Source organism: Conger conger, chromosome 8, assembly GCF_963514075.1.
Source record: "Conger conger chromosome 8, fConCon1.1, whole genome shotgun sequence".
NCBI lineage: Eukaryota > Metazoa > Chordata > Actinopteri > Anguilliformes > Congridae > Conger > Conger conger.
The window spans coordinates 25789001-25810982 of NC_083767.1; the positions used below are offsets into that span (position 1 = coordinate 25789001).

At 40.1% G+C, this 21982-nt stretch overlaps 1 protein-coding gene across 2 annotated transcripts; it reads right to left on the bottom strand.

Annotated features, from left to right (window-relative positions):
- Positions 1-5452: 5452 nt before the first annotated feature.
- On the bottom strand, positions 5453-20327 carry LOC133135202 (E3 ubiquitin-protein ligase RMND5A). 2 transcript variants are annotated; one of them, XM_061252038.1, is made up of 10 exons: positions 20161-20327; positions 19778-19931; positions 18377-18519; positions 14751-14885; positions 12604-12704; positions 9513-9679; positions 8566-8731; positions 8290-8392; positions 7820-7974; positions 5453-6613 (listed from the first exon to the last, which is right to left on the bottom strand). In XM_061252038.1, exons 2-10 carry the CDS (start codon positions 19917-19919, stop codon positions 6550-6552), a joined length of 1176 nt encoding a protein of 391 aa, XP_061108022.1. In that variant the 5' UTR covers positions 19920-19931; positions 20161-20327; the 3' UTR covers positions 5453-6549. The 2 variants fall into 2 exon arrangements, with proteins under 2 accessions (XP_061108022.1, XP_061108021.1); XM_061252037.1 differs by having other exon boundaries at positions 5915-6613; positions 20088-20326.
- Between the last annotated feature and the right edge of the window lie 1655 nt (positions 20328-21982).

The window sequence follows — 21982 nt, forward strand, 5'->3', positions numbered from 1 at the left end:
CTTTTATAAATCCCAAAACAACTTTGAATTGTCCGTACGGGCACGAGCCCAACACACAGCCAAGTTCACTCCTATAGTTACCCATACATGGTTAATAGACAGTAAAAATTGTCACATGAATGTTAGAAATATAGATTAGATTACTATAGAAATATAGTATAGATTACCGTGAGAATAATACTCGCTCAATAGAAAATTGGTTTAACATGATTACCAATACAATATCAGATCTTCGCTAAGCCTACAAAGTAAAAAACACCCTGTTAGAAAACTAAAAACTTTTTACATATTGCATTGTCGCGGTTGTATCAAAGCCACAACATTTCGGTGCCATTTTCGTATTTAGCGCCATGGGACGTACTACAGGGAATTGTAGTTCTATACGTTCACTAGTATTGTCCAGTAATGGCTCGCTAATATAATTCAACACAAAAACTAGTTTCCAGCTTGCCGTAGCAACATTGCCCGAAGTTTAAAAAAACAAGGATAAAAACAAGAAAGTCAGACTTATTTTCATTGTGATCGAGGGTCTGTTGTTTTTTAAATTTACTAATGGTTAAGGTTAGGATTTGGGGATTATTTCTCAGTTCAGGAGACTTAATGTTCTATCATAATATTCTATTCAAAATATCAACAACAAAAAAAAAAACTGACAACTAATTTCTGATTGGTTGATTTGGCAGTTTAAAACTGGGAGACGGACCACTCTACTGTCACTCTCTACATTTGTCGGTGTTTGTGTGTCACTTGTAGAGGTTGACGTTTGCCCACAGCAAAAAAATATTATTCTTATTATAAAAAGTTATTCTGTTTAATAATACCCCTGCCGCTAGTTTTCAAGCACAAATGACAAAGAGATCTATTTTTTTTTTTTTTTACCAAGACGGGGTTTATTAACTGGAAAACGGCATTATAAAAGGACGGGATTCTACAGGCATGCATCTAGCCATAGCCACTTGAATACTATATCATGTCTCTTGGGGAAAAACACAGGTTGAGAAAAACCGACACTACAGTACTGTGCAAAAGTCTTAGGCACCTGCTAACATTCTATACAGATAAGATTCTTTCAAAAATAATTCAATGAAAGGTCCTAAATAAACGTACAATACATTTTACACTACATTTGAGTAATTTGGCAGAATAGCTAAAAACTGAATCAAATCAATATTTTTTTGTGACCACCCTTCAGGGTTAAAACTGCATCACTTTTCTGAGATAGCCAATGCTCTCCTGCAGTTCTGTAAGACAATCAGCAGGGAGGTTGTTCCAAGCATTTTGGAGAACTTGCCACAGTTCTTCTGCAGACTTTGGCTGGCTGCTTGCTTCTGATCTCAGACAGCCTTGATCAAGTTTTTATGTAAAAAGTAGCCAATTGCTTACAGTAATATGTTACTTTTTTAATTAAATACAAAAATGTCTCTGTAAAATTAAATCTTTTGGAAAATGAATATTTGGAAATCTCAAATGCGTTCTTTTTTACTAACACCAAAAAATAAACATATATATAATAGAGTCTAGGGTTCCTTAAGATTTCTACACAGATACATCAGAAGCTTAAGGGAAGTGGTGCAGTTTCTGGATGTGAACAAATTTCCTCTTTGTGGAAGCACTGAAAGTCGGTCCGATATAAAGTCTTCGTCTTTTCTAGAGTTGGCCCTATTGAAACCGCTGCAGCAACTTGCTGGTACTGATGCAACAACCAATAGTCTGAAAAATCTAATTGATGTGGCAAAATCCATGTTGCTCAAGAAGTTCTTCACTGACGCGGACCTGTCAACAGTGTGTCGACATATACAGGGCTATAAGGAAGCCTTTCCAGAGCTACATGCAGTGTATGCAACTGACTCACTAATCACCAATCACTATTGGAGTATCCTCAGCATCAGGGGTCACCAACCTTTTTGAAACTGAGAGCTACTTCATGGGTACTGAGTCATACTAAGGGCTACCAGTTTGTTTTGTCACACGCACAATACTGACCTTTACATTTACATTTTAGTCATTTGGCAGACGCTTTTAATCCAAAGCGACTTACAAGTGCATAGGTTCTACCATAAATCAAAGCATCACATCCAGAAACTAGCAAAATACACATGAAATGCTGTTCTAAACATAGTTGTCACCATAAGTGCATTTCTTTTCTTTTTTTTGGGGGGGGGGGGGGGGGTTAGACAAGGATAGGGATATCAGAAAGGAGGGGTAGGGGAAATCAGGAGGAAGGACTAAGGTAGAGTTTGAAAAGGTGGGTTTTGAGTCTGCATCGAAATAGGGGGAGGGATTCTCCTGTTCTGACAGTGGTAGGCAAGTCATTCCACCACTGAGGAACCAGAACGGAAAACAGGCGTGAACGTGCAGCTCGACCGCCAGGTGCACGTAGAGAGGGAACCATAAGGCGACCAGAGCTGGCAGACCGGAGTGGTCTAGCTGGGGAGTAGGGAGTGATCAGGGATTGTATGTAAGGTGGGGCAGTCCCCTTAGCAGCCTGAAATGCCAACACTAGGGCTTTGAAACGGATGCGTGCGGCAATAGGAAGCCAGTGGAGGCCAATGAGAAGCGGGGTGACATGAGCCGACCTGGGCTGACTGGTGATCAGGCGGGCTGCAGCATTCTGGAACATTCTTTGAACTAGAGTAGGTCAGAGTTCACCTAAACTTATCTAAACTTCTTGTATAATAAACATATTTTCAAGATATTGTCATTTTAAAATCTATATAAATGCAAGTGTGATAAAAAAAAAAAAAAAGCAACAGAGTAAAATTAAATTTTAGATGCAGCTCACTAGTGAGTTGTGCTATTTTTAGAACAGGCCTGCGGGCGACTCATGTGGTCCTTGGGGGCGACCTGGTGCCCGTGGGCACCGTGTTGGTGACCCCTGCTCAGCATCATGTGAGAGTTCTTTCTCCACTCTGACACGTGTCCTAACACCCTTCCGCCGCACAATGCTGCATGAGAGAAAGGAATATGGTGATTCTGGCACATGAAAAATTAATGACCAAGAGTATTGATGTCAGATGTTAGAAATTTCCAGCAGTTTTAAGAGAAACCATAGCCTACAAATCTTTTTAATTAAATTTTATTATTTTTTTACATTACCTTTGTTTGTAAAGTGCTTGCTGCTTTATTTCTTAAAAACAGTCCTTAGATTCGGTGTAGTGGTAGTTCGGCGTAATCAATGAATGGGGTAAGCTCCATGTTTGGGACAAATACTTTTTTCTTGATTTAGCTAAAGAGCACACTCAGCTTTTATTTAAAAATTAATTTTGTGGACCTTACCCCATTTCATTTGCCAGCTCTGCTGTTAGCCTTCTACTTTTGCATAACATGTAAGACTGTTGTTATACTTCAAATATTATGTTAGGCTATTGTAGGAAAGTGAGTTAAATGATTAAATATTCCAACAATAGGAATGTCAGTGCCAAAAAACAGTATTGTCTGCCAAGTTTCCTTATTTTTTTGTTGCAGAGCTGCACACCACAGGGATGCACATGGTCAGCAATAATACTCAGGTAGGTTGTGGAATAGACAAATCCACAGATTCATGTAGTTTATGTAAATTCTGACCCTACAGATGGCATGTTGCAGCAGAAATCGAGATCCATCAGACCAGGCAATCTTTCCAATTTTAACTGTCCAGGTTTGGTGAGCCTGTGCCCACTGTAGTTCCTTTTTTTTTTTTTTTTTTGCTGATAGGAGTGGAACCCATTGTGGTCTTCTGCACCTGTAGCCCATCCACTCCAAGGTTTTTCATGCTGTGTGTTCAGAGATGCTCTTCTGCATACTGTTGAAGTTTGATCAAAATGCTTTTATTAAAACTATGATGTTTAGAATGACATTGAGAATCATGTGCAAAAATATCCTTTCTCTAAATGTTTCCATATATCTTTATACTATATATTAAATGCTGTTTAGTACTACAATGATAAGTCATAATGTTTAATGCTTTAATGCTGTTAAAATGAATAAGTCAGCATGAGTGATTAACTGTGTGTCCGTTCTGACGTATTGAGCTGCACACCAAGTACGAGGAGTACATTTAATCAGGTGTTTAAAAGGCCATGACGCTGGTTTCTGATTGCGGGCCAATTAGCGTGCGTCTTCACTGGGAGATGTTTTGGTTTGGTGATTGCAGGCCGGGCAGCCTGACATTGCAGAGATGAGGGTTAAGACAGCTCAGCTTTCATAGAGTGACAGAAAATATTATGGTGGGTTAAGAGAGACAATGTGTTTGTATGACAAATGATTGGTTAGCTATATTGCAAAAAGGCTAGGATATTTCCAACTTTGGAATTCTCTGGTTTCTTGAAGCTTCTTGCACGGAGCAAAGATTCCCCAGATTAATCTGTTGGCACATGGGGTGTTTTATTTTAAACTAAAGATTTCTAGATTGAACAACCTTGACTCTTGAGTGCTTCTTCAACGTCACTGCTGCCGAAACACTGCCAACTACCCCCACCTAAAAGGGACAAAGAGGAACAGTGACAGAAATATTTCCTCTACAATTTTTCAACTGTGGCTCACTCTAAACATTCATAGTTTTAATAAAAGCATTTTGATCAAACTTCAACAATACCACTGTAGAAATGTGGTTATTTTAGTGAGTTAGTTCTTGTCAGCTTGAAACAGTCTGGCCATTCCCCTCTGACCTCTTTCATTAACCAGGAGCGTTTGCTAACAGAACTGGATGTTTTTTTTTAGTTTTTTTTTTACATCATTCACTGTAAACTCTAGAGACTGATACCTGAAAATCGCAGGAGATCAGCAGTTTCTGAGATATTAAAACTACCCCGTCTGGCACCAACAATCATTCCACAGTGATTTAGATCACATTTCTTCCCCATTCTGATGTTGGTCTGAACAAGAACTGAATCTCTTCATTGGCTGATTACATTAAAATTTTAGTCATTTAGCAGACTAATTCCAAAAACGTTTAATCCAAAGCGATTTACAAGTGCATAAAAGCATAAATCAGGAGGTACAGTTTGAAAGGGAGGGATTCTGCTGTTCTGACAGTGGTAAGTAAGTCATTCCACCACTGAGGAACCAGAACAGAGAACAGGCGTGAACGTGCAGCTCGACCACCTGGTGCTCGTAATGAGGGGACCACAAGGCGACCAGAGCTGACAGAGTGGTCTTGCTGAGGTGCAAGAAGCAATTAAAATTTGGATGTATAGTGGGGCAGTCCCCTTAGCAGCCTGGAATGCCAACACTAGTGCCTTGAAGCAGATGCGTGCAGCAATAGGCAGCCAGTGGAGGGTAATGTGAAGTGGGGTGACTGGTGGTCAGGCGGGCTGCAGCATTCTGGACCATCTGGAGGGGCTTGATGGCACAAGCTGGGAGACCAGTAAGGACAGCGTTGCAGTAATCCAATCCAGTGATTAGATATTCGCATTAACAAGCTGGTGTGCAGGTGTACCTAATATAGTAGTCAATGAGTGTATGTTGAAGCATGTTTGATCATCAACTGCTTTTACCTCTTCATCTAACGAAATCTACCACAATAACACTTTTGTTCTACAGAATACCACAAAGACAAGTGTTGAAATATTTGTCCTAGCCAAACCTTATAATCTCCATTCCTAACCTTACCATCCCAAAGGGTAGATATGATGCTAAAACAAAAAATATTGAACCACTTTCATAGACACAGGCTAAGCCTAGTCCTGAACTAAATAATGTTTTGAATGCAGATTCTCCATACAAAACTCAATTTATTATAGGACTAAGCTTCACCAGTGTCCATGACACCTGCCCATTATTTCCTAGCTTGAAACCTTTACATTTTTAGCCATTAGCTTGATAAAGATATTTAACTGCAAGTGCAGAATTCAAATATACATTTGAATAAGTTGTGCAAAAGCACATTGCCTGTGCACTAACTTTGCAGGAGTAGAATTCACTTTGAAACTAAAGCTTTGCTTCAGTGCTTTATTTCCAAAACCAACAGAATCTGGGAGAAAATATTGTCCCTGTCTGTATTTACTAGATATTGCATTACACAAACAATAATCATTAAAGCAAAGTAATTATTCTTGCCACACCTCCATGATTAAACAATATAAATTAGCAATGTATTTTAAATAGCTCAGGCCCAGAGATGGCCATTTCTACTTGCCCCTGTACATTACACAACTTGTGTTCAATGAAAAATAGTAATGCATACCAGTAGTGGTAATAGCTTCATATCAATTTAGGCAAATGTATATACATTTGTAGAGGAAAAAAGAAACACATTCCACAGCAATTTTCCCAAGAGCTGACATACAAACAAATCAGTATGATGATACACTGATATTTCAAGAGGAGAATTTTTTTTTTTTTTTTGAAAATACATATTTTTCACTAAATAAACCGGCCAAAGCTGGTGTGGCCTCTTCAGATAATTGTGTAAAAGAAGTCACTAGACTCTCTCCAAATCTTTGCAGCATGTTAGTGTTTCTACATATTGGCACATTTTCCAAAACTAACACCCCGTAGTACAACACTACGTACACACTCACACCTACACACGCAAACGCTTCAAAAGACGGTCACATTCCTGACCACCCTTCAGAAGTAGATTTGCTTTGCGTCTGCTGGTACCTGTTCCATTGGGCAGTAGGGGCACTTCAATCTTGAAATAGAAGACAAACATGCTTTGAATTACTGAGAAATCAATATTGCCATATCAATAATTACAATGCAGGCTGTCTATTTTTGGTTAGAGGGCCATAGTGCACACAGGTCAATTTCACAGGTTAATTTCTCAGAGGTTGAGTCTAAACACCAATTAACCATTCCAGGAGTTGTTATTGGCTGCAGAGATATTATTTGCTGCATAGAAAGTGAAAAAAGGATATGATTTTGCTTGTACTCATCCAAATACAAGGAACTGTCCATCAAGGTATGACTGTAATTTGTTTGTGATGCATTACAGTTTAAAGGAGTAACATGGTGGTGGAATGTGAGACTTGCCTGTTGTCTTTCGGCAACAACAACACAAATGTGCATAATTTATTTTATTATTAAATCATTTAAATGTATTTTTAAACTTTTTATTTTCCTAATACCTAAATGTCCCACTATAAAAGTTCACCTAAACTGTCTGGGCATAGTCAATTAGGTATGATTGGCAGACCATGCTCCCACTTTCCACACGTTGTTTGTTACCATAGCTACCTCTATAGCTAATGCGTTCATCTTGGAAATTTTGACAAGCTAGCTAACTTAGTATATCAACTATAGCTAAGGTAAGGACACTGACTTATCCAATGGTCATTTTTGCTAGCTAGCCAAGTTAAGATAAAAGCACAACTACAACTTCGTTATGAAAGCAAACTAGCTAGATAACATTATTGATAACGTCACCTTATGAAAGCAAACTAGCTAGCTAGCTAAATGAATATAACCAGAACTAATCTAATAGTACTTAAAAGGCACTTTCATTTAAGTGAACCTAATGTTGGTCAAATATTTTAATTGTCTTGCCTGGAGGCCAGTGTGGCAAACTATGGGTCACACAAGTTATAGGGAAGGGCAGTGGTTATCCTCAAGTGACGCATATGAGAAGAACATTCTAAACCGGTTGAAAATAGGATGATACATTTAAAACGCTTACTTCTCCAAAACTAAAGAACGGACATATTTAATACTTTCATTGTGTTTCTTCAATGCCCTCTAGTGCAAATTGAAACCTGGAAAGTGTGACCAACCACCATGTTACTGCTTAAAGATTAAATTTGCTGTAAATAAATGAGATCCGTAGTCCATTGGTTACAATTCGGTACTTGCTAAATAAAAATAATGATTTGTATAATGAAGCAGCTATTCACAGACGTACTTGCTCCCATTGATCATTTTGTTGAGGGCATCCTTGGAGATGATGTGTCCACACACCAGCTTCATGGGTGGGTTGCTATCTGTGGTTTGCTGTCTCAAGATGGGACAGGCGAACACCGAGTGGTACCAGCACCTCTTCCCCAGGTCCACCTCTATCTACAGATGCACATGGCATTCACTTCAGAAGAAAACATCAGGGCCACTGTCCTGCATCTGCATTAGCACTGGTTAAGTTTCACAGTACTGGAAGCTCACGTCCACGTCAAAAGAAAACTCCCACAGACAAAACCTATCTGCCAAAGCAACATTGAAAGCTCATGAAAATGAGAGTAAAAGGTTTTTGATGCCCCAATCCATGATCTCCTCCTCCCCTAAACACAGAGATAGCTCATAATATACCCCAAGAATGGTAGAACACATGCAATCATGGTAGGTCTCTTCATGGCTTTGGGGGAGCAGGCTGGTACTCACAGGCAATTCATCTTTCTGGTTCCATACGCCAATGCACTGTCGCTGCTCAATGACTGCTTTAATGTTGATGAGGGCAGGCAGGGCAACACAACCTGCTGAAAAACTGAAATGACAAGGTAGTGAACATATCCGACCAGCATTACACCTATCGCTCTATCACACCAGAATTCTGAGCATTTCCACAATACTGTTCACCACCCTCAAAGCAGACAGTCACAGCATCTAGCCTTAGCATGTGTTCAAGGTCTTATGATGAGCTTCCTGATAGGCCCTCACCTGACACTGAGGGGGGAGTCCACCGATAGGCCCAACAGGGAGCAGGCGTCTCGGGTGAATATGTCACAGATATCTGACCACTGGTTAGAGTCCAGCAGGTGGACGTAAGGCGAGTTCTCTATCCCCTGTCGCAGGTACACCAAGCTTCCCATCAGCACCTGGATGTCTGTGGGTAAGAGGGTCAGATCTCCATGCTTCAGTGAAGTGACAACCAGCTCATCCACTGCAGTGTTAGGTGTTATATACATGCAATAATCATGATTATAATAGTATTTTCTAGTTCTAGTTTATATCTTTTTATATTATGATTATTATGGTTCTTATTATTAGTTGTCCATTGTTCTTTGTATAATTTCTAACTAGATATGCTTCTATTAAATTTAAGACTGAGATAAGATACTGGTTTGCTGACTGGGTGTGGGGCTTGGTGTCCAAATAAATGCATCACGTTTGTTTCCAGACCTTTTCCACGAAATACCAATCAATACCCAACTGAAACATTAAATGATAACTACAAGAACCCTTATGATCAACTGATAACAATCCTGTATGTTGCATTTCTCATCAATGACTACCAAGTCCAAAATTTCAAGTAGCTATGGACTATGTATGAAATATATTTTCAATGGTTCAATTAAAGGTACAATAAGTAATTCCGGACTTCTGGCGGTCAAGAGAGGAATTACGGCAACATAAACAGTGTTTATCCCGCCCCTTCTCTGTGAATGCGCTGATTGGCTGTCAACTGCATATTTTGAAACCCAAATTTAAGGACACAGGCAAAAAGGTGAGTCAACATGTCAGTGAACCTTTTTAAATGATACGAAGGGATTTACAATAGTCCTGTAACGATGTTTTAACACAAAAATCTTACGTATTGTACCTTTAATAATATTGGAATAATACGTTAATAATAAGAATAATAAGTAAATGAAAAATAGAAGTACCTTTTTGGTGGTTGAGAGCAAAAGGTTGAAAGTTTTTCGCATACTGAAGTGCCTCTCTCTGATTGGCCGTTCCTCCCATAAGCAGTCTAATAAAATTCAGCCTGTGTAGCTTAAACTCCAGGGAGCTGTTCTGGGCCATGAGCATCTCCCTGTTCTCCACCGCCCACCTGAGAGCGGGTGGGTTCACATGACCAGACAGTCAGCACAGGGATATGCAGTAGCTTCAGAATGTATTGGTTATTCACTTTTTCCACACTTTATTGTCCTCTACATATTTTAAGGACATATATGAAAGTGTGATATAAATCTGTCAATATTCATTATTTCAATGATAAGATCAGTCAAAAACAATTCATAAATTAAAACAAATCCACACATAAAGTGATTTTCCCAGTGCCATAAGAGAGATATTTCGGTTAGGCAGTTTTTTTTTTTTGCCAAACTGAATGCCAATTAACAAAAGGCTCAATGAGTCGACTTCATCATTTTCTATAAACTAAAAAATCTTTTTGACACATGAAGATCAAGTCATTCATATGGTATGTGAATTAACAATGCTCTATCCAGCTTCTATGTGTCATTTCGAACACTGACATTCATGCATAATGTTAATTTGCAACATTTTCAAACACCTATACCCATACAGTCAGGTCTATAAATATTTGGACATCAACAAAGTTATTGTCATTTTAGCCGTCTACCACAGGACAGCTCAAAAATAATTGGACAAATTAATATAATCATAGATTTTAATTGGTTGCATATGCTTTGCATGCCATGACTACCTGATGTCCATGACCTGTCAACATCATCAGAGTCTGGATATCAGGATATCAAGGGTCCAAGGTATCAAATGAACCTCAAACCGTCATGCTGCTGCCAGATATGCAGTAGATATGGATGAATCAGGCAGTAAAAGCAGTTGTCTGGCAGTCGGAGGGTTGCCGGGTTGGTTCCCACCCTGGGTGCGTTGAAGTGTCCCTCAGCAAGACACCTAACCCCCAAATGCTCCTGACGAGCTGGTTGGTGCCTTGCATGACGGCCAATCGCTGTTGGTGTGTGAATGAGTGGGTGAATGAGAAGCATCAATTGTACAGCACTTTGGATAAAGGCGCTATATAAATGCCAACCATTTACCATTTATTAAAAAGAAACAACCCTTGAAGTGATCCATCCATATCTGCTGCATATCTAACAAGAGCTTGAGGCTCATTTGATACCTTGGACCCTTGATGACTTAAATCCATTAAGCCGAGACATGGGTTCTACAGTCGCATGAGTGGACAAAAGTGACAATTGCTAATTACCCAACTCTTAATTAGCTAATACAGTTAGGAAACAACACAAATTAATCATAAGTGTCTAAAGTTTATTTAGATACTAGCAAAACAAAAATTTCATAGATGCTTATAAGGTTTATTGCTTGATAATGATGAACAAGCCATTTTCTACCTGGACAAAAGTCTTGTCGCAAATCAAATTATAATCAATTAATTGTATCTTTCTCAAAAAGTAAATAAAATACCAAATGAAAAATCAGTCTAGTATTTCATCATGGACTATAAGTTAAGAAATGACCCTGCAGAACAGTTGCCATCCGGTTTGGCAGAGAGTCGTAGAGCTTGTTGATGAAGTCGTCGGGGATGGCATGGAAGGCCACCTTGCAGGCATCCCAAAGCTCCTCCAAGTTCTTCGGCTTGGTCCTCCAAGCTTCCTCCTTCATTCTTCCCCAGATATGCTCAATAATATTCATATCTGGAGACTGTGCTGGCCATCCCTGAAGGACCTTGATCTTCTTCCCCCTGAGAAACTTCATAGTGGAACCTGAGGTATGGCAAGTAGCTCCATCCTGTTGAAAAATCTGACCCCTCTTGTAGTTGGGAATGTACTGGGAGGCAAGAATCTGTTGATATTTGGCACTGTCAATGTTACCATCCACCTTACAGATCTCCTGGCACCTCCGTATTGGATGTAACCCCAAACCATAATCTTTCCACCTCCAAATTTGACTGTCTTCTGGGTCGTCAACAATATTGGCGGCGCTTGGGATGGAGCTCAACTGATGATTCATCTGAAAAATCTATTTTTCGCCACTTTTCTGCTGTCCAACCTTCCGTCAGGCTGTGGGCCTTGGCGAACGCAACACGGTTTCTTAGCTGTTTCTTGTTTAGCGCTGGTTTCTGGGCAGCAATACGACCGTGGAGACCATTGCGAGCAAGAATCCGATGTACAGTTCTAGACGAAACAGGTGTTGCTGGTGTCCACTCCTCCTGGAGCTGTGAGGCCGTTGACATGGGGCTGGCTTTTGACAGTCGGACCAGCAAGCTGTCGTCTCGAGCAGTTGTCTTGCGCGGTCTGCCTGACCTGGGTCTTTCATGGACGTCGCCAGTCTCTTGGTAGCGCTTGCGAATGAATACTCTCCACCTGCCGTTTAGACACACTGAAGATGTCTGCAACTTCAGCAGGAGACTTGGACTTGAGATTCTTGATGATCAGCACTTTGGTTTCTGGTTTGATCTTGGGCATGTTGACAGAAGCAATGTTGAGCATGAACTTGATGGCTTAAAGTTTCAAATTTCTGCTTTTATAGCTCAAAGTTACCTACAACTGACTAATCAAGCCCCTTGTTTGTTTCTTCCTCACTGTGGCCTAGACATTGGAGTTGGCCATTGGGACAAGACTTTTGTCTGGCCAAAACTCATTATCAAGCTGTAACATTTAGTAACAATTTTGAAATGTCATTTTGCTAGCTTCTAATAAACTTTAGACACTTATGATGAATTTGTGTTGTTTCCTAACTTTATTAGCTAATTAAGAGTTGGGTAATTAGCAATTGTCACTTTTGTCCACTCATGCGACAAAACTTTTGGCCGGGACTGTATACTGTATCAGCATAATTTACAGCTGAATCTAGTCCCACCCCCCAATCCCCATAGAGATCCATTAAAATGCAAAGAGTTTTAGTATCGCTTCAAGGACAACCTAAACATAAAGTGTTGACAGTTTTACATTTTACTTCCCTTGTGAGTGATGAACTGTGTGAAGTTCAATGCAGTCAATTGAGCCAATAGGATAAAACATAAAAACTCACTCTAATGCAGGTCTCAGATCTCTCAATTTCAGAGCTTCTAGTATTCTGTTCAGTTCTACAAAAGGCTCCTTCTGACTTGGATCAATGCAAAGTCCAGCTTCCTGAAAGCAGAGAGAAGCAAACAACTGTGAAACGCGATTTAATTACATTAATTTCACTTTTGATAATAAAAATGACTAACTGATTAGACACGGTACAGATGGACTAAAGTCTCATCTAATACGGGATAAACAGCTAATACACATCAATATCAAATACACATTTAACACATGGTGAAAGAAGTTTCTGTCAATCTTAAGCCAGTGGCTTGCTATCATTTTCAATAGGTAGTACAGGTACTACAGTAAATCCTCAAATTGTGTCCGGGATTCTATTTGAAGCCGGGCCTCGGATAATAGCCGGGGGCGTGGCCGATTCGGACAAATAAAGGCCGGCCCCAAAATACAAGCCGGGGTAATATTGCCTACCAGTAGGGCTATCAGTCCATGAGCACTAGAAGACATTGTTTCGATTTACCTCAATGAAATAAAAGAGCTCTTTTTAATATTTTATATTGTTGGTTGGTTTAATACTGTTGCCAATGAAAAGTTGTTGTCCTACACCATGGGTCTCCAACACGTTGCTCTCAAGCTACCAGTTGCTTGCCGCCCCCTTCTGAGTAGCTTGCCAAAGGCTGAAGCAGTATACATTTAAACACAATTGTTGCCGCAAGGCATTCCAGCCAATGAATTTAATAAAAAAGTAAGTCAGGCAAAATTTAAAATTAACTCATTTTAGGCTACCTGGCTACGCAATAAGGTTTCCATGTATTTACAGCACAGCGCACGTTCAATGAATGAATGAAAGCGGCTGCCTTGGCTCGCAATAAACAGACGGGTGGAAATCCCGACACTCTTTCAACTACATAAAACTTAACAGTGAACCATCAAATACCCCCCAGATTTCAGTGCCCATCAGTCCCAACATTCCCAATAAAACGCACTTTAGGAAAAAAGATCCTTAACTTGCTGTTATCTACGCTAATTTGTTATTGTTCATGAAGGCGTGTCTGGCAAGTTGTTATTTTATGGATTCTGGACTTGCATGTGATTTATTGTGTTTGAGAATATTTGCAATAAACTAAGTCTGTTAAGACTGACACTTTGACCAAACGGTGTTTCCTGATTAGCCTACACTAATTGATTTCTGAACGGTTACAGGAAGTGTTGAACAGTGTTGGCCCACTTTAAGTGTAGCCTTTTACTTTATGTCTAAGAATAAAATTCTACAACAGAAGCCTAATAAGAAATAAAGGCCTGCCTCGAATACAAGCCTGCCCCAAATAAAGGCCTGTGCTTTGTGCAGCCTAAGTAAAGTCCCCGGACACAATTTGAGGATTTATGGTACTCACATTCTCTATTTTCAAAATATTCAGAAAACAAGCAAGTTCCTCCCAGGGGGGAGCACCAGCCCAACACAGGTAGAACAGCAGCTCTGGCCAATTGTAATCAAAAAACTGCTGCTCATTACCAAATCACTGAGCCTTATAAACAGCCTTATGACCGTTTTTTCATGATGCTGTGTGTAGGTGCAGGAAGTTTTCTTGTGGATGGGTTTAAGCCCCCTAGACTACCTGGGCGACCCCCTATGTCTGGTTGCTGAGGCTTATCCCAATCCTAGTAGGGACCTGGATAGGTTGTCCGGAGAGGACCTTGGCCTTGGCCTCGGCCTCGTGTAGTACACAGACAATGAATCCGATGAAGAGCTGGATGGGTCCTTAGGTTGTGAGTGGTGTAGGAACCCTCACCACCCTGGTGACTGTCCCACCGAAGGCCGCCACCCCACAGCCCTGGCCAGGGGAGCCGTGAGCCCTCCTGAGGGCACCACACTGCTGCAAGCACCCCGAGGGTCTCTTACAGTGAAAAACACTTCTTAATACCAGTATGACTGATTTATACCTGCACCTGCTTTCCTTCTGACATGACAGCCAAAAATAACATCAATATTCTACTTTATTGATCCCTTAAATACATTTATATAATCATATAAATCATGTTAAATAATGACCAAATCCTGAATCAAGCAATGGACAAGCCATAGTCTGGTTCCCGTGTATGGGCCATGTACAGTTTGTGGGTGCTGTATGTGGCCCAGGCATGGGCACTTACCTGGCAGAGCTCCTCAGCCACATCAAGGACACCCTGACGGAAGAAGTGTTCCACCATGACCTCGCTGAGTAACCTCTGGCTCTCTGCTTGCCAGCATGCCTCCATCCCGACACTGCCCAGATCTGAGTCCAAGTTCTGCCTCACAAAACCATCAATGCTCAACAAACCACATCACGTCAACAGAACAACTGCAGAGCAAATCATCAGTCTCAATCAAAACCTTGTATGTCCATTTTCTTTCACAAATTTATGAAGTTTAAATCTAGTTGGTGTGTTCTCTTGGCTGCATTTTCACTGCAGGACATGTTTTTGCAGAAATCAGATCCTTTGTCTATACTGTTTGCATCACACAATCTGTACATTCCCCTCCAAATGTATTGGAACAGCAACTCCAATTCCTTTGTTTTTGCAATACATTGAATATATTTGGGGTTGAGATAAAACTTTTTTAATGAACACGAGACAAGAGTTCAGACATTCAGCTTTTATTTCCTGGTATTTACACCTAGATGTATTAAACTACTTTGGTATCAGACCACCCTATTTTTAGGCGAGCAAAAGTATTGGAACAGAGAATTTATGTAAAAATGAAAGTAAACAACACTTAATATTTGGTAGCATATGCCAAATAAATAACAACAACAAAAGGGCAAAAATGTATTTGCACCAGCTACCAGCACATTTTCATTAAATGGGTTACACGACATATTAACATAATAGCAAGTTGGTGAACTTAATACCACATATGAAGGAGGCCAGCATTCTATCCCTAAAAAATTACGATACCATGCATTTTCTGGCATGTACAATTTGGACAATTAAATCCAGTCAGATGTGTGGATGAAACCGCAATCTGGTAACATCAGAGTGGTGATGTAAATGTAGCTTAAATTACTGAAATGTCTCAAGCCGTTTCAAACCTTAACAATCAACTGCAGTACGCCTTCAAGTTGGAGACTTTTTCTGAAGACTATTCCTTAAAAGTATAGTCCCATGGTAATACATCAAGTCAAATGTTTAAAAGTCAAATCTTTTTATGGTTGGCATTTATATAGCGCCTTTATCCAAAGCGCTGTACAATTGATGCTTCTCATTCACCCATTCATACACACACTCAAACACCGACGGCGATTGGCTGCCATGCCAGGCGCCGACCAGCTCGTCAGGAGCATTTGGGTTGTTAGGTGTCTTGCTCAGGGACACTTTGACACAGCTCGGGCGGGGGATCGAACCGGCAACCCTCCGACTGCCAGACGACTGTTCTTACTGCCTGAGCCATGTCGCCCCCGTATTTATATTATTCTCAAACATTTTTACTTTAAAGTCAAACGTTCCAGTTTCCAAGTAAAACGTTTTTACTTTCATCTAAAACAATCGCCACTTAACACAAGCTTGAAAATGACATAACCAAAATACAATGGGATACTATTCTTAAACCCTTTTGACTTCCCTTTTGGTCTCTTCTGAAAGGTAACCCTTTGGGGTTAGTTTTTCAAAGTTACTCTAAACATTACTAAAACAAACACAGTGGAAGTGGAACATCTTTTTCTCACTGAAGATATTTTCAGTTTTTAAGTGGGTACAGATTAGTCTGGCCTTTTAAAATTATTACGCATTTGGTTCACTAGACCCTTGCCATGAAAAGGACATTTGCTTGATTTGTGTGGTCTGTGGATTTCCAAAATGCAGAGAAGGTGAGGTCTGCTCATGCTTGTTTTGCCACCCACATTACAAAATAAGGAGCTGTTGTGGCTAAAGCAATGGCATCTTAAAATAGGTTATCAAGATGGAACCGCAAGTTAACGCTTTCAAACAATATATCCTGCAACCACAGTGATTGAAAGCTACACTGAAAAAAGGAATTTAAAAAAGGGGGTTAAGGTAAACTTCTTTCATAGCCTTACTTATGTGTAAATCCCAATAGTGAGACAGTGAGGAAGAACATAAAATACAGACAATTGCAAAGAGTAATGCCGATTCTGCTAACAAATCCAGGGATAAGGGATAATTGCTAAAAGTGTAAATTAGTTAGTTAAAACCACTGCTTGAAGTGGGCCGGTACGCAGTTGTTTGTTTTGTTCTTTGGGGTACCGGGACTTTTTTTAAGCTGGTACCCCTTTCTCCCCCATCCAATCATATTCTCTCCCCACTGAATGACTGTTGTAGTTGGCATGGCATTATTACAAGCAGTGGCGTCAAGCCCATTCAAACTTTTTTGGAATTCTTTAGGAAGACTTTTTTGCAATAAACATGGAATTGTATCTGACAATTCAATTGCAGTACAGACAAGTTATTTTACCTAAAAACGCGGCTGAACCAATGCAATGTAGCGTATAGCCCCGCTCATTGGTTAATCCCAAGACAAGTCACTTTTCCTTTGAAAGTAGGTGCGTTTCTTGATTAGCTCTCAGATAGCGGTGAGCAATGCGATTCTTTTTACTGAGTCGTTCACTTTCAATTCGTTCAGTCAAAAGAACAACTCTTTCAAAAGGCTCACTTTGTTCACTTAATTCAGTAAGGCCAGAGCGCATAGGATACATACTAGCGAACGACCAGACCGGGCCATTCAGAGCTCATTGAGTAGGCTTGCAAACTGCCAGCAACTAATGTGTTTGCATTTTGGGTTTATAATGTCTTGCAACATCATGTCATTAAATACAACTATTAGAGAGTAGATTCTCATTCATTGGCACAACAAAACTTGAAATCATTTAATTTCCTTTTAATTTGCCCCTGAAAGTATGCAATACCCCTTACTTAAAAATAGGGACCCCATAATTTAGTCCCTTGGTGGGAACCCCTTAATTGTGTCAATTAAGAAAAAAAACCCTGAATGTTACTATTAACATGCATTTCAGGTACTGGACACCTTATAATTTATCCCTCAATATTATTATACCTTTATACTTCTGTATTTTTTATTAAAATGAACTGCAACCCCAATCCCCCGAACGACTCGTTCACAGGCACTCATTCATTCAATGATACTTGTTCATTCATAGACACTCGTTCATACGGTGGAGTAATCTGTAGTAATAGTGCAAACTGCAAACTCTTCACCAAATGACGTAGTGTTTGGATAGTTAACTTTGGTCACTTTTGCTCTGTTTGTTTGTTTATTTGTTCTCAAAAAAAATAAATTAAAAAAAATAAAAGGCCCTCGTCCTTATCTTTATCTTTGTTGTACAGGTAGCAGTTGAAATTGTACTTCCCTCTAGGGTGTTTCAGCGAACTTATCCCTGGTTATGGGTATGCACTTTGTTGTACGTCGCTCTGGATAAGAGCGTCTGCCAAATGGCAATAATGTAATGTAATGTAAATGACTGTCGCATCTCAGTAGGATGTCAAGGAACAATAGGCTAAGCACAACAATAATTCCCAATCCAAAAATATTTATATTTTCTTTCAATTCGAGCTGCACACCACTACTCTCCATTGCAAGCTCTGAGAGCTCCAAGGGTAGTACTGCTCTGTATTTCCAACAATGCTCTGATCGCTCTCAATTTCCAAACGACTGGAGTGGGCTCTAAGAGCTAATAAATTAATGCACACAGAGATTTGAAGGTTTTTATGATTTTAACTAACACTGTAATACCGCACACGTATATGGGAGGCGTCATGCACACCTTGTCAATAGCCTTCCCCACACGGGAGACACTGCTGTGGATGTCCTTATGGTGAGAGGCCAGTTTCTGAACAGTATCCTTTACCCTCTTACAGCACTGGGATAGCACTAGGGACAATGTCCCAGGGAGCTCCTGCTCTTCACCTAAGAAGAAACACAAAAGCAGCAAAGACAGTCAGTAGTAGACAACATAACAGTTCATGAGATGCAATATTTAGGCGGCCTGTGGCGTAGTGTAGTGGCCTGTAGCGTAGTGGTTAATGTAAATGACTGGGACACGCAAGGTCGGTGGTTCTAATCCCGGTGTAGCCACAATAAGATCCGCATAGCTGCTGGGCCCTTGAGCAAGGCCCTTAAACCTGCATTGCTCCAGGGGGAGGACTGTCTCCTGCTTAGTCTACTCAACTGTACGTCGCTCTGGATAAGAGCATCTGCTAAATGCCAATATTGTAATGTAATGTCATTTATTGTAGCAGAAAAGGTCATTTGGGCAAAAAGATTTTGGGGAGATTTGGAAAGAAAAAGCACAAAACATACTTCTGGCCAACCTTCTTCTAGGTAAGTAGGGCAATTCTTTGTAAAATGTGTAACCCCCTAAACACTGCACATCACAAAGGGAACCAGTTCATCCACTTCAACATTAGGACCTATGCTATAAGGTAGGCCAACAATCTGGGTGAATTTGATCAAAATTGTCTTGACATTTAAACATTTTCCAATAGGAAACTTCTTCCACAACAAGAATATTTGACATGTATTTGACGTTTTGGTCACAAATTATTTTTAAGAAACTTCCAATAAAACACAGATTTGAACAGTATACTGTACCGACAACAGCTTTGTTGTATAACGGCATTGTTATAATCCTTATAAGGCTGGTGTTCTCCTTTGAACTTTGCCGCACGAGGCAAATTTGAGTTAATTTTACATAAATGTGGGCTGCACTTGTCAACTCTGAGCCTTTGCATGTTAGCTGAGATACTGTACACGATCCAAATTTTGCGTCACAGCAAGGTAACAGCTAGCCAGGTAGCCTGTTTTTCACATAATTAGATGCCAGGACCGTGATCACAAAGGTTAGAATCAATCAATCAATAATTATTAAGCAACGTTGTTATAAAATTTCTTACCATGAAAAATCTCTAACTTGTTTACATTCTGGGCAGAAATGCCTGCTAAGCGTATCGCTGTTTTCGTCGCAGCACCTTCAACACATGCCTGAAGCGCTGTTCTAAAATGTATTCCGACCGTGAAGTATATCGAGACCATCTTCGGAACAATGAGATTATTGCATGTGTCGAAGGTGCTGCGATCGAAACAGCGATGAATGTCCAGAATGTAAACAAGTCAGGGATTTCTACGGTAAAACGAAATTATATTACAGTGTGACATATGAACTGACCGTTTGTCTGTAATATTTCGTGTTTCAGTCCACTGGTGTAATCCACTAGTTCCTCTAGTGTCCTATCGCAGTGTTGTCCATAGCTTGAAAATTTCTGTAGCACTTTCTCCAACTCCCGTTCTACGTTCACACATTGATCCATTGAGCTCAGACACTACGAATAAAACATTACAAATCAACAGAGCAATTACATTTTAATAAATAAAATAAAAACTGGTAACTAGCTTACTCGCTATACTGTTAAGACAGCTAGTTAGCCTGCTGTTAGTCAACAACTTTAAGCACAGGGCGAATGTTTTTGTTTTCATACCGGACTGATGACCCGTCTGTATTGGTCGTCACCAAAGATGTGATATAAAACTAGATCTGCTAAAGCTACCCACCAATTATGATAGAAGAATCATTGGCCAGCTGTACAGTGCGAAATATATTACATTTCACAACAAATTAACATTGACTTCGTCGCTGTTTACGTGAACATGGGAGCTAGCTGTTTTTTTTGTTGTTTTTTTTCTGGTTCCTCGGCATGTTTTCAGTAATTACAACTTCCTCTACATACCCCGTGGGCCCCGTGAACCAATGGGAAACGGGGATACCGCGGAAGTTTCCATTGGCTGGTGGGCTCTTAGCCTGTCCCATTGAACTATATAATAACTGGAAGGGAAACGTGATCACGTGATGGCTGCCATGACCTGGAAATAGAATTACTGATGAGCCTGCCATTCATTTTCTATGAGTGTTGTCTAAAAGCACCATAGTCACCCCAGCATGAATTACAGCCCCAAAGCTCACATTCCAGTTATAAATAGAAGCAAGAAATATCATTTTGCAATTTTGCAGGGTAAATTTTTTTTCTAGGCTGAACAAATAGGTAAGATTTTTGCGTTACAACATTGTTACCATACCAATGTGAATCCCTTCCTATCATTGAAAAAGGCTCACTGACATGTTTACTCACTCAGTTCTTACATATGTGGGTGCAGACCTAGAACCCTACTTATTTCCACACAAAACATGCCCAGTTCTGTGTCTTTGGTCACATGCATAATCACAAGTGCAACGAGGCAAGCACAGAACGAGTTATGGCTAAGCCAGGGGTCGGCAACCCTGGTCCTGGAGAGCCGCAGAGTGTGCTGGCTTTCATTGTTGCTTGGCATTAATTGATCAATGAAAGCCGTTGATTACACAGTTAACTCACCTCACCTGGTTTCTTGGGTCTGAGTCGCTTGCTTATTTTCAGGTGGAGACGAAAGCCAGCACACCCTGCGGCTCTCCAGGACCAGGGTTGCCGACCCCTGGGCTAAGCTAATGTGGGAAAACACCCGCAGTCACAGATTTAAAAAAAACACTACGATACTATACTCTGTACACTAGAGAGCGTGTGTACAGAGATGGCAAAGCGCATAATTGCATTTTGCTGTAGGCTATGATGTTCATGTAATGGAATTTGGCAATATAATAACTGGCACAACTGCAATGCTCACAGAATACTCAAAATACAAGCTAAATTAGACGGATTGGAATAGCAAGACCAATTGTTTTGGTTTTGCAATAAACTGAATACATTTGGGGTTGAGATAAAAGATGAACACGAGACAAGAGTTCAGATTTCAGATTTTATTTCCTGGTATTTACACCTAGATGCGTTAAAAGATTTACTGTTATGTTCCTGTGCTCTGTCTGTTAGTTTATCATTGTTTATTATCGTTATTCTTGTAATTTATTATTTTTCATATTCATGTCTGTTGTTCTGTTTATATTCATTAGTCTTTGCACTCATCTTCCCCTGTGATGTCTAAGTCTGAATGTTTACGAGCCCAGTCACTCCCCTGTCTGCGTGCCCCACTATTCGGGTGTTTACGGTAGTTCCAGGGTTCAACCTTTCTTCCAATCTTGCATTCCTTACTTCCTGCTTTCTCTCCATTTCATGTTTGTACACAGCACTAATATACTAATCCCAACTAACATAGAATTTGTACAGTACTAATTATACTAACACACTAATATGTTCGTCAAACTAACAAACTAACATTCACTAGTTTTGGTTTGTGTGTCTTTGTGAATCCAGTCCGCGTTTTCGTTTCCCCCTCGTTATTGTGCTATTACCCTATCATGTGTCTCACCTGATGTTCAGTTGTTAGACTGCCCTCACTCCCATGCCCCGCCTAGTTTGTCTCATTCCCCTGTGTATTTATACCTGTCCTT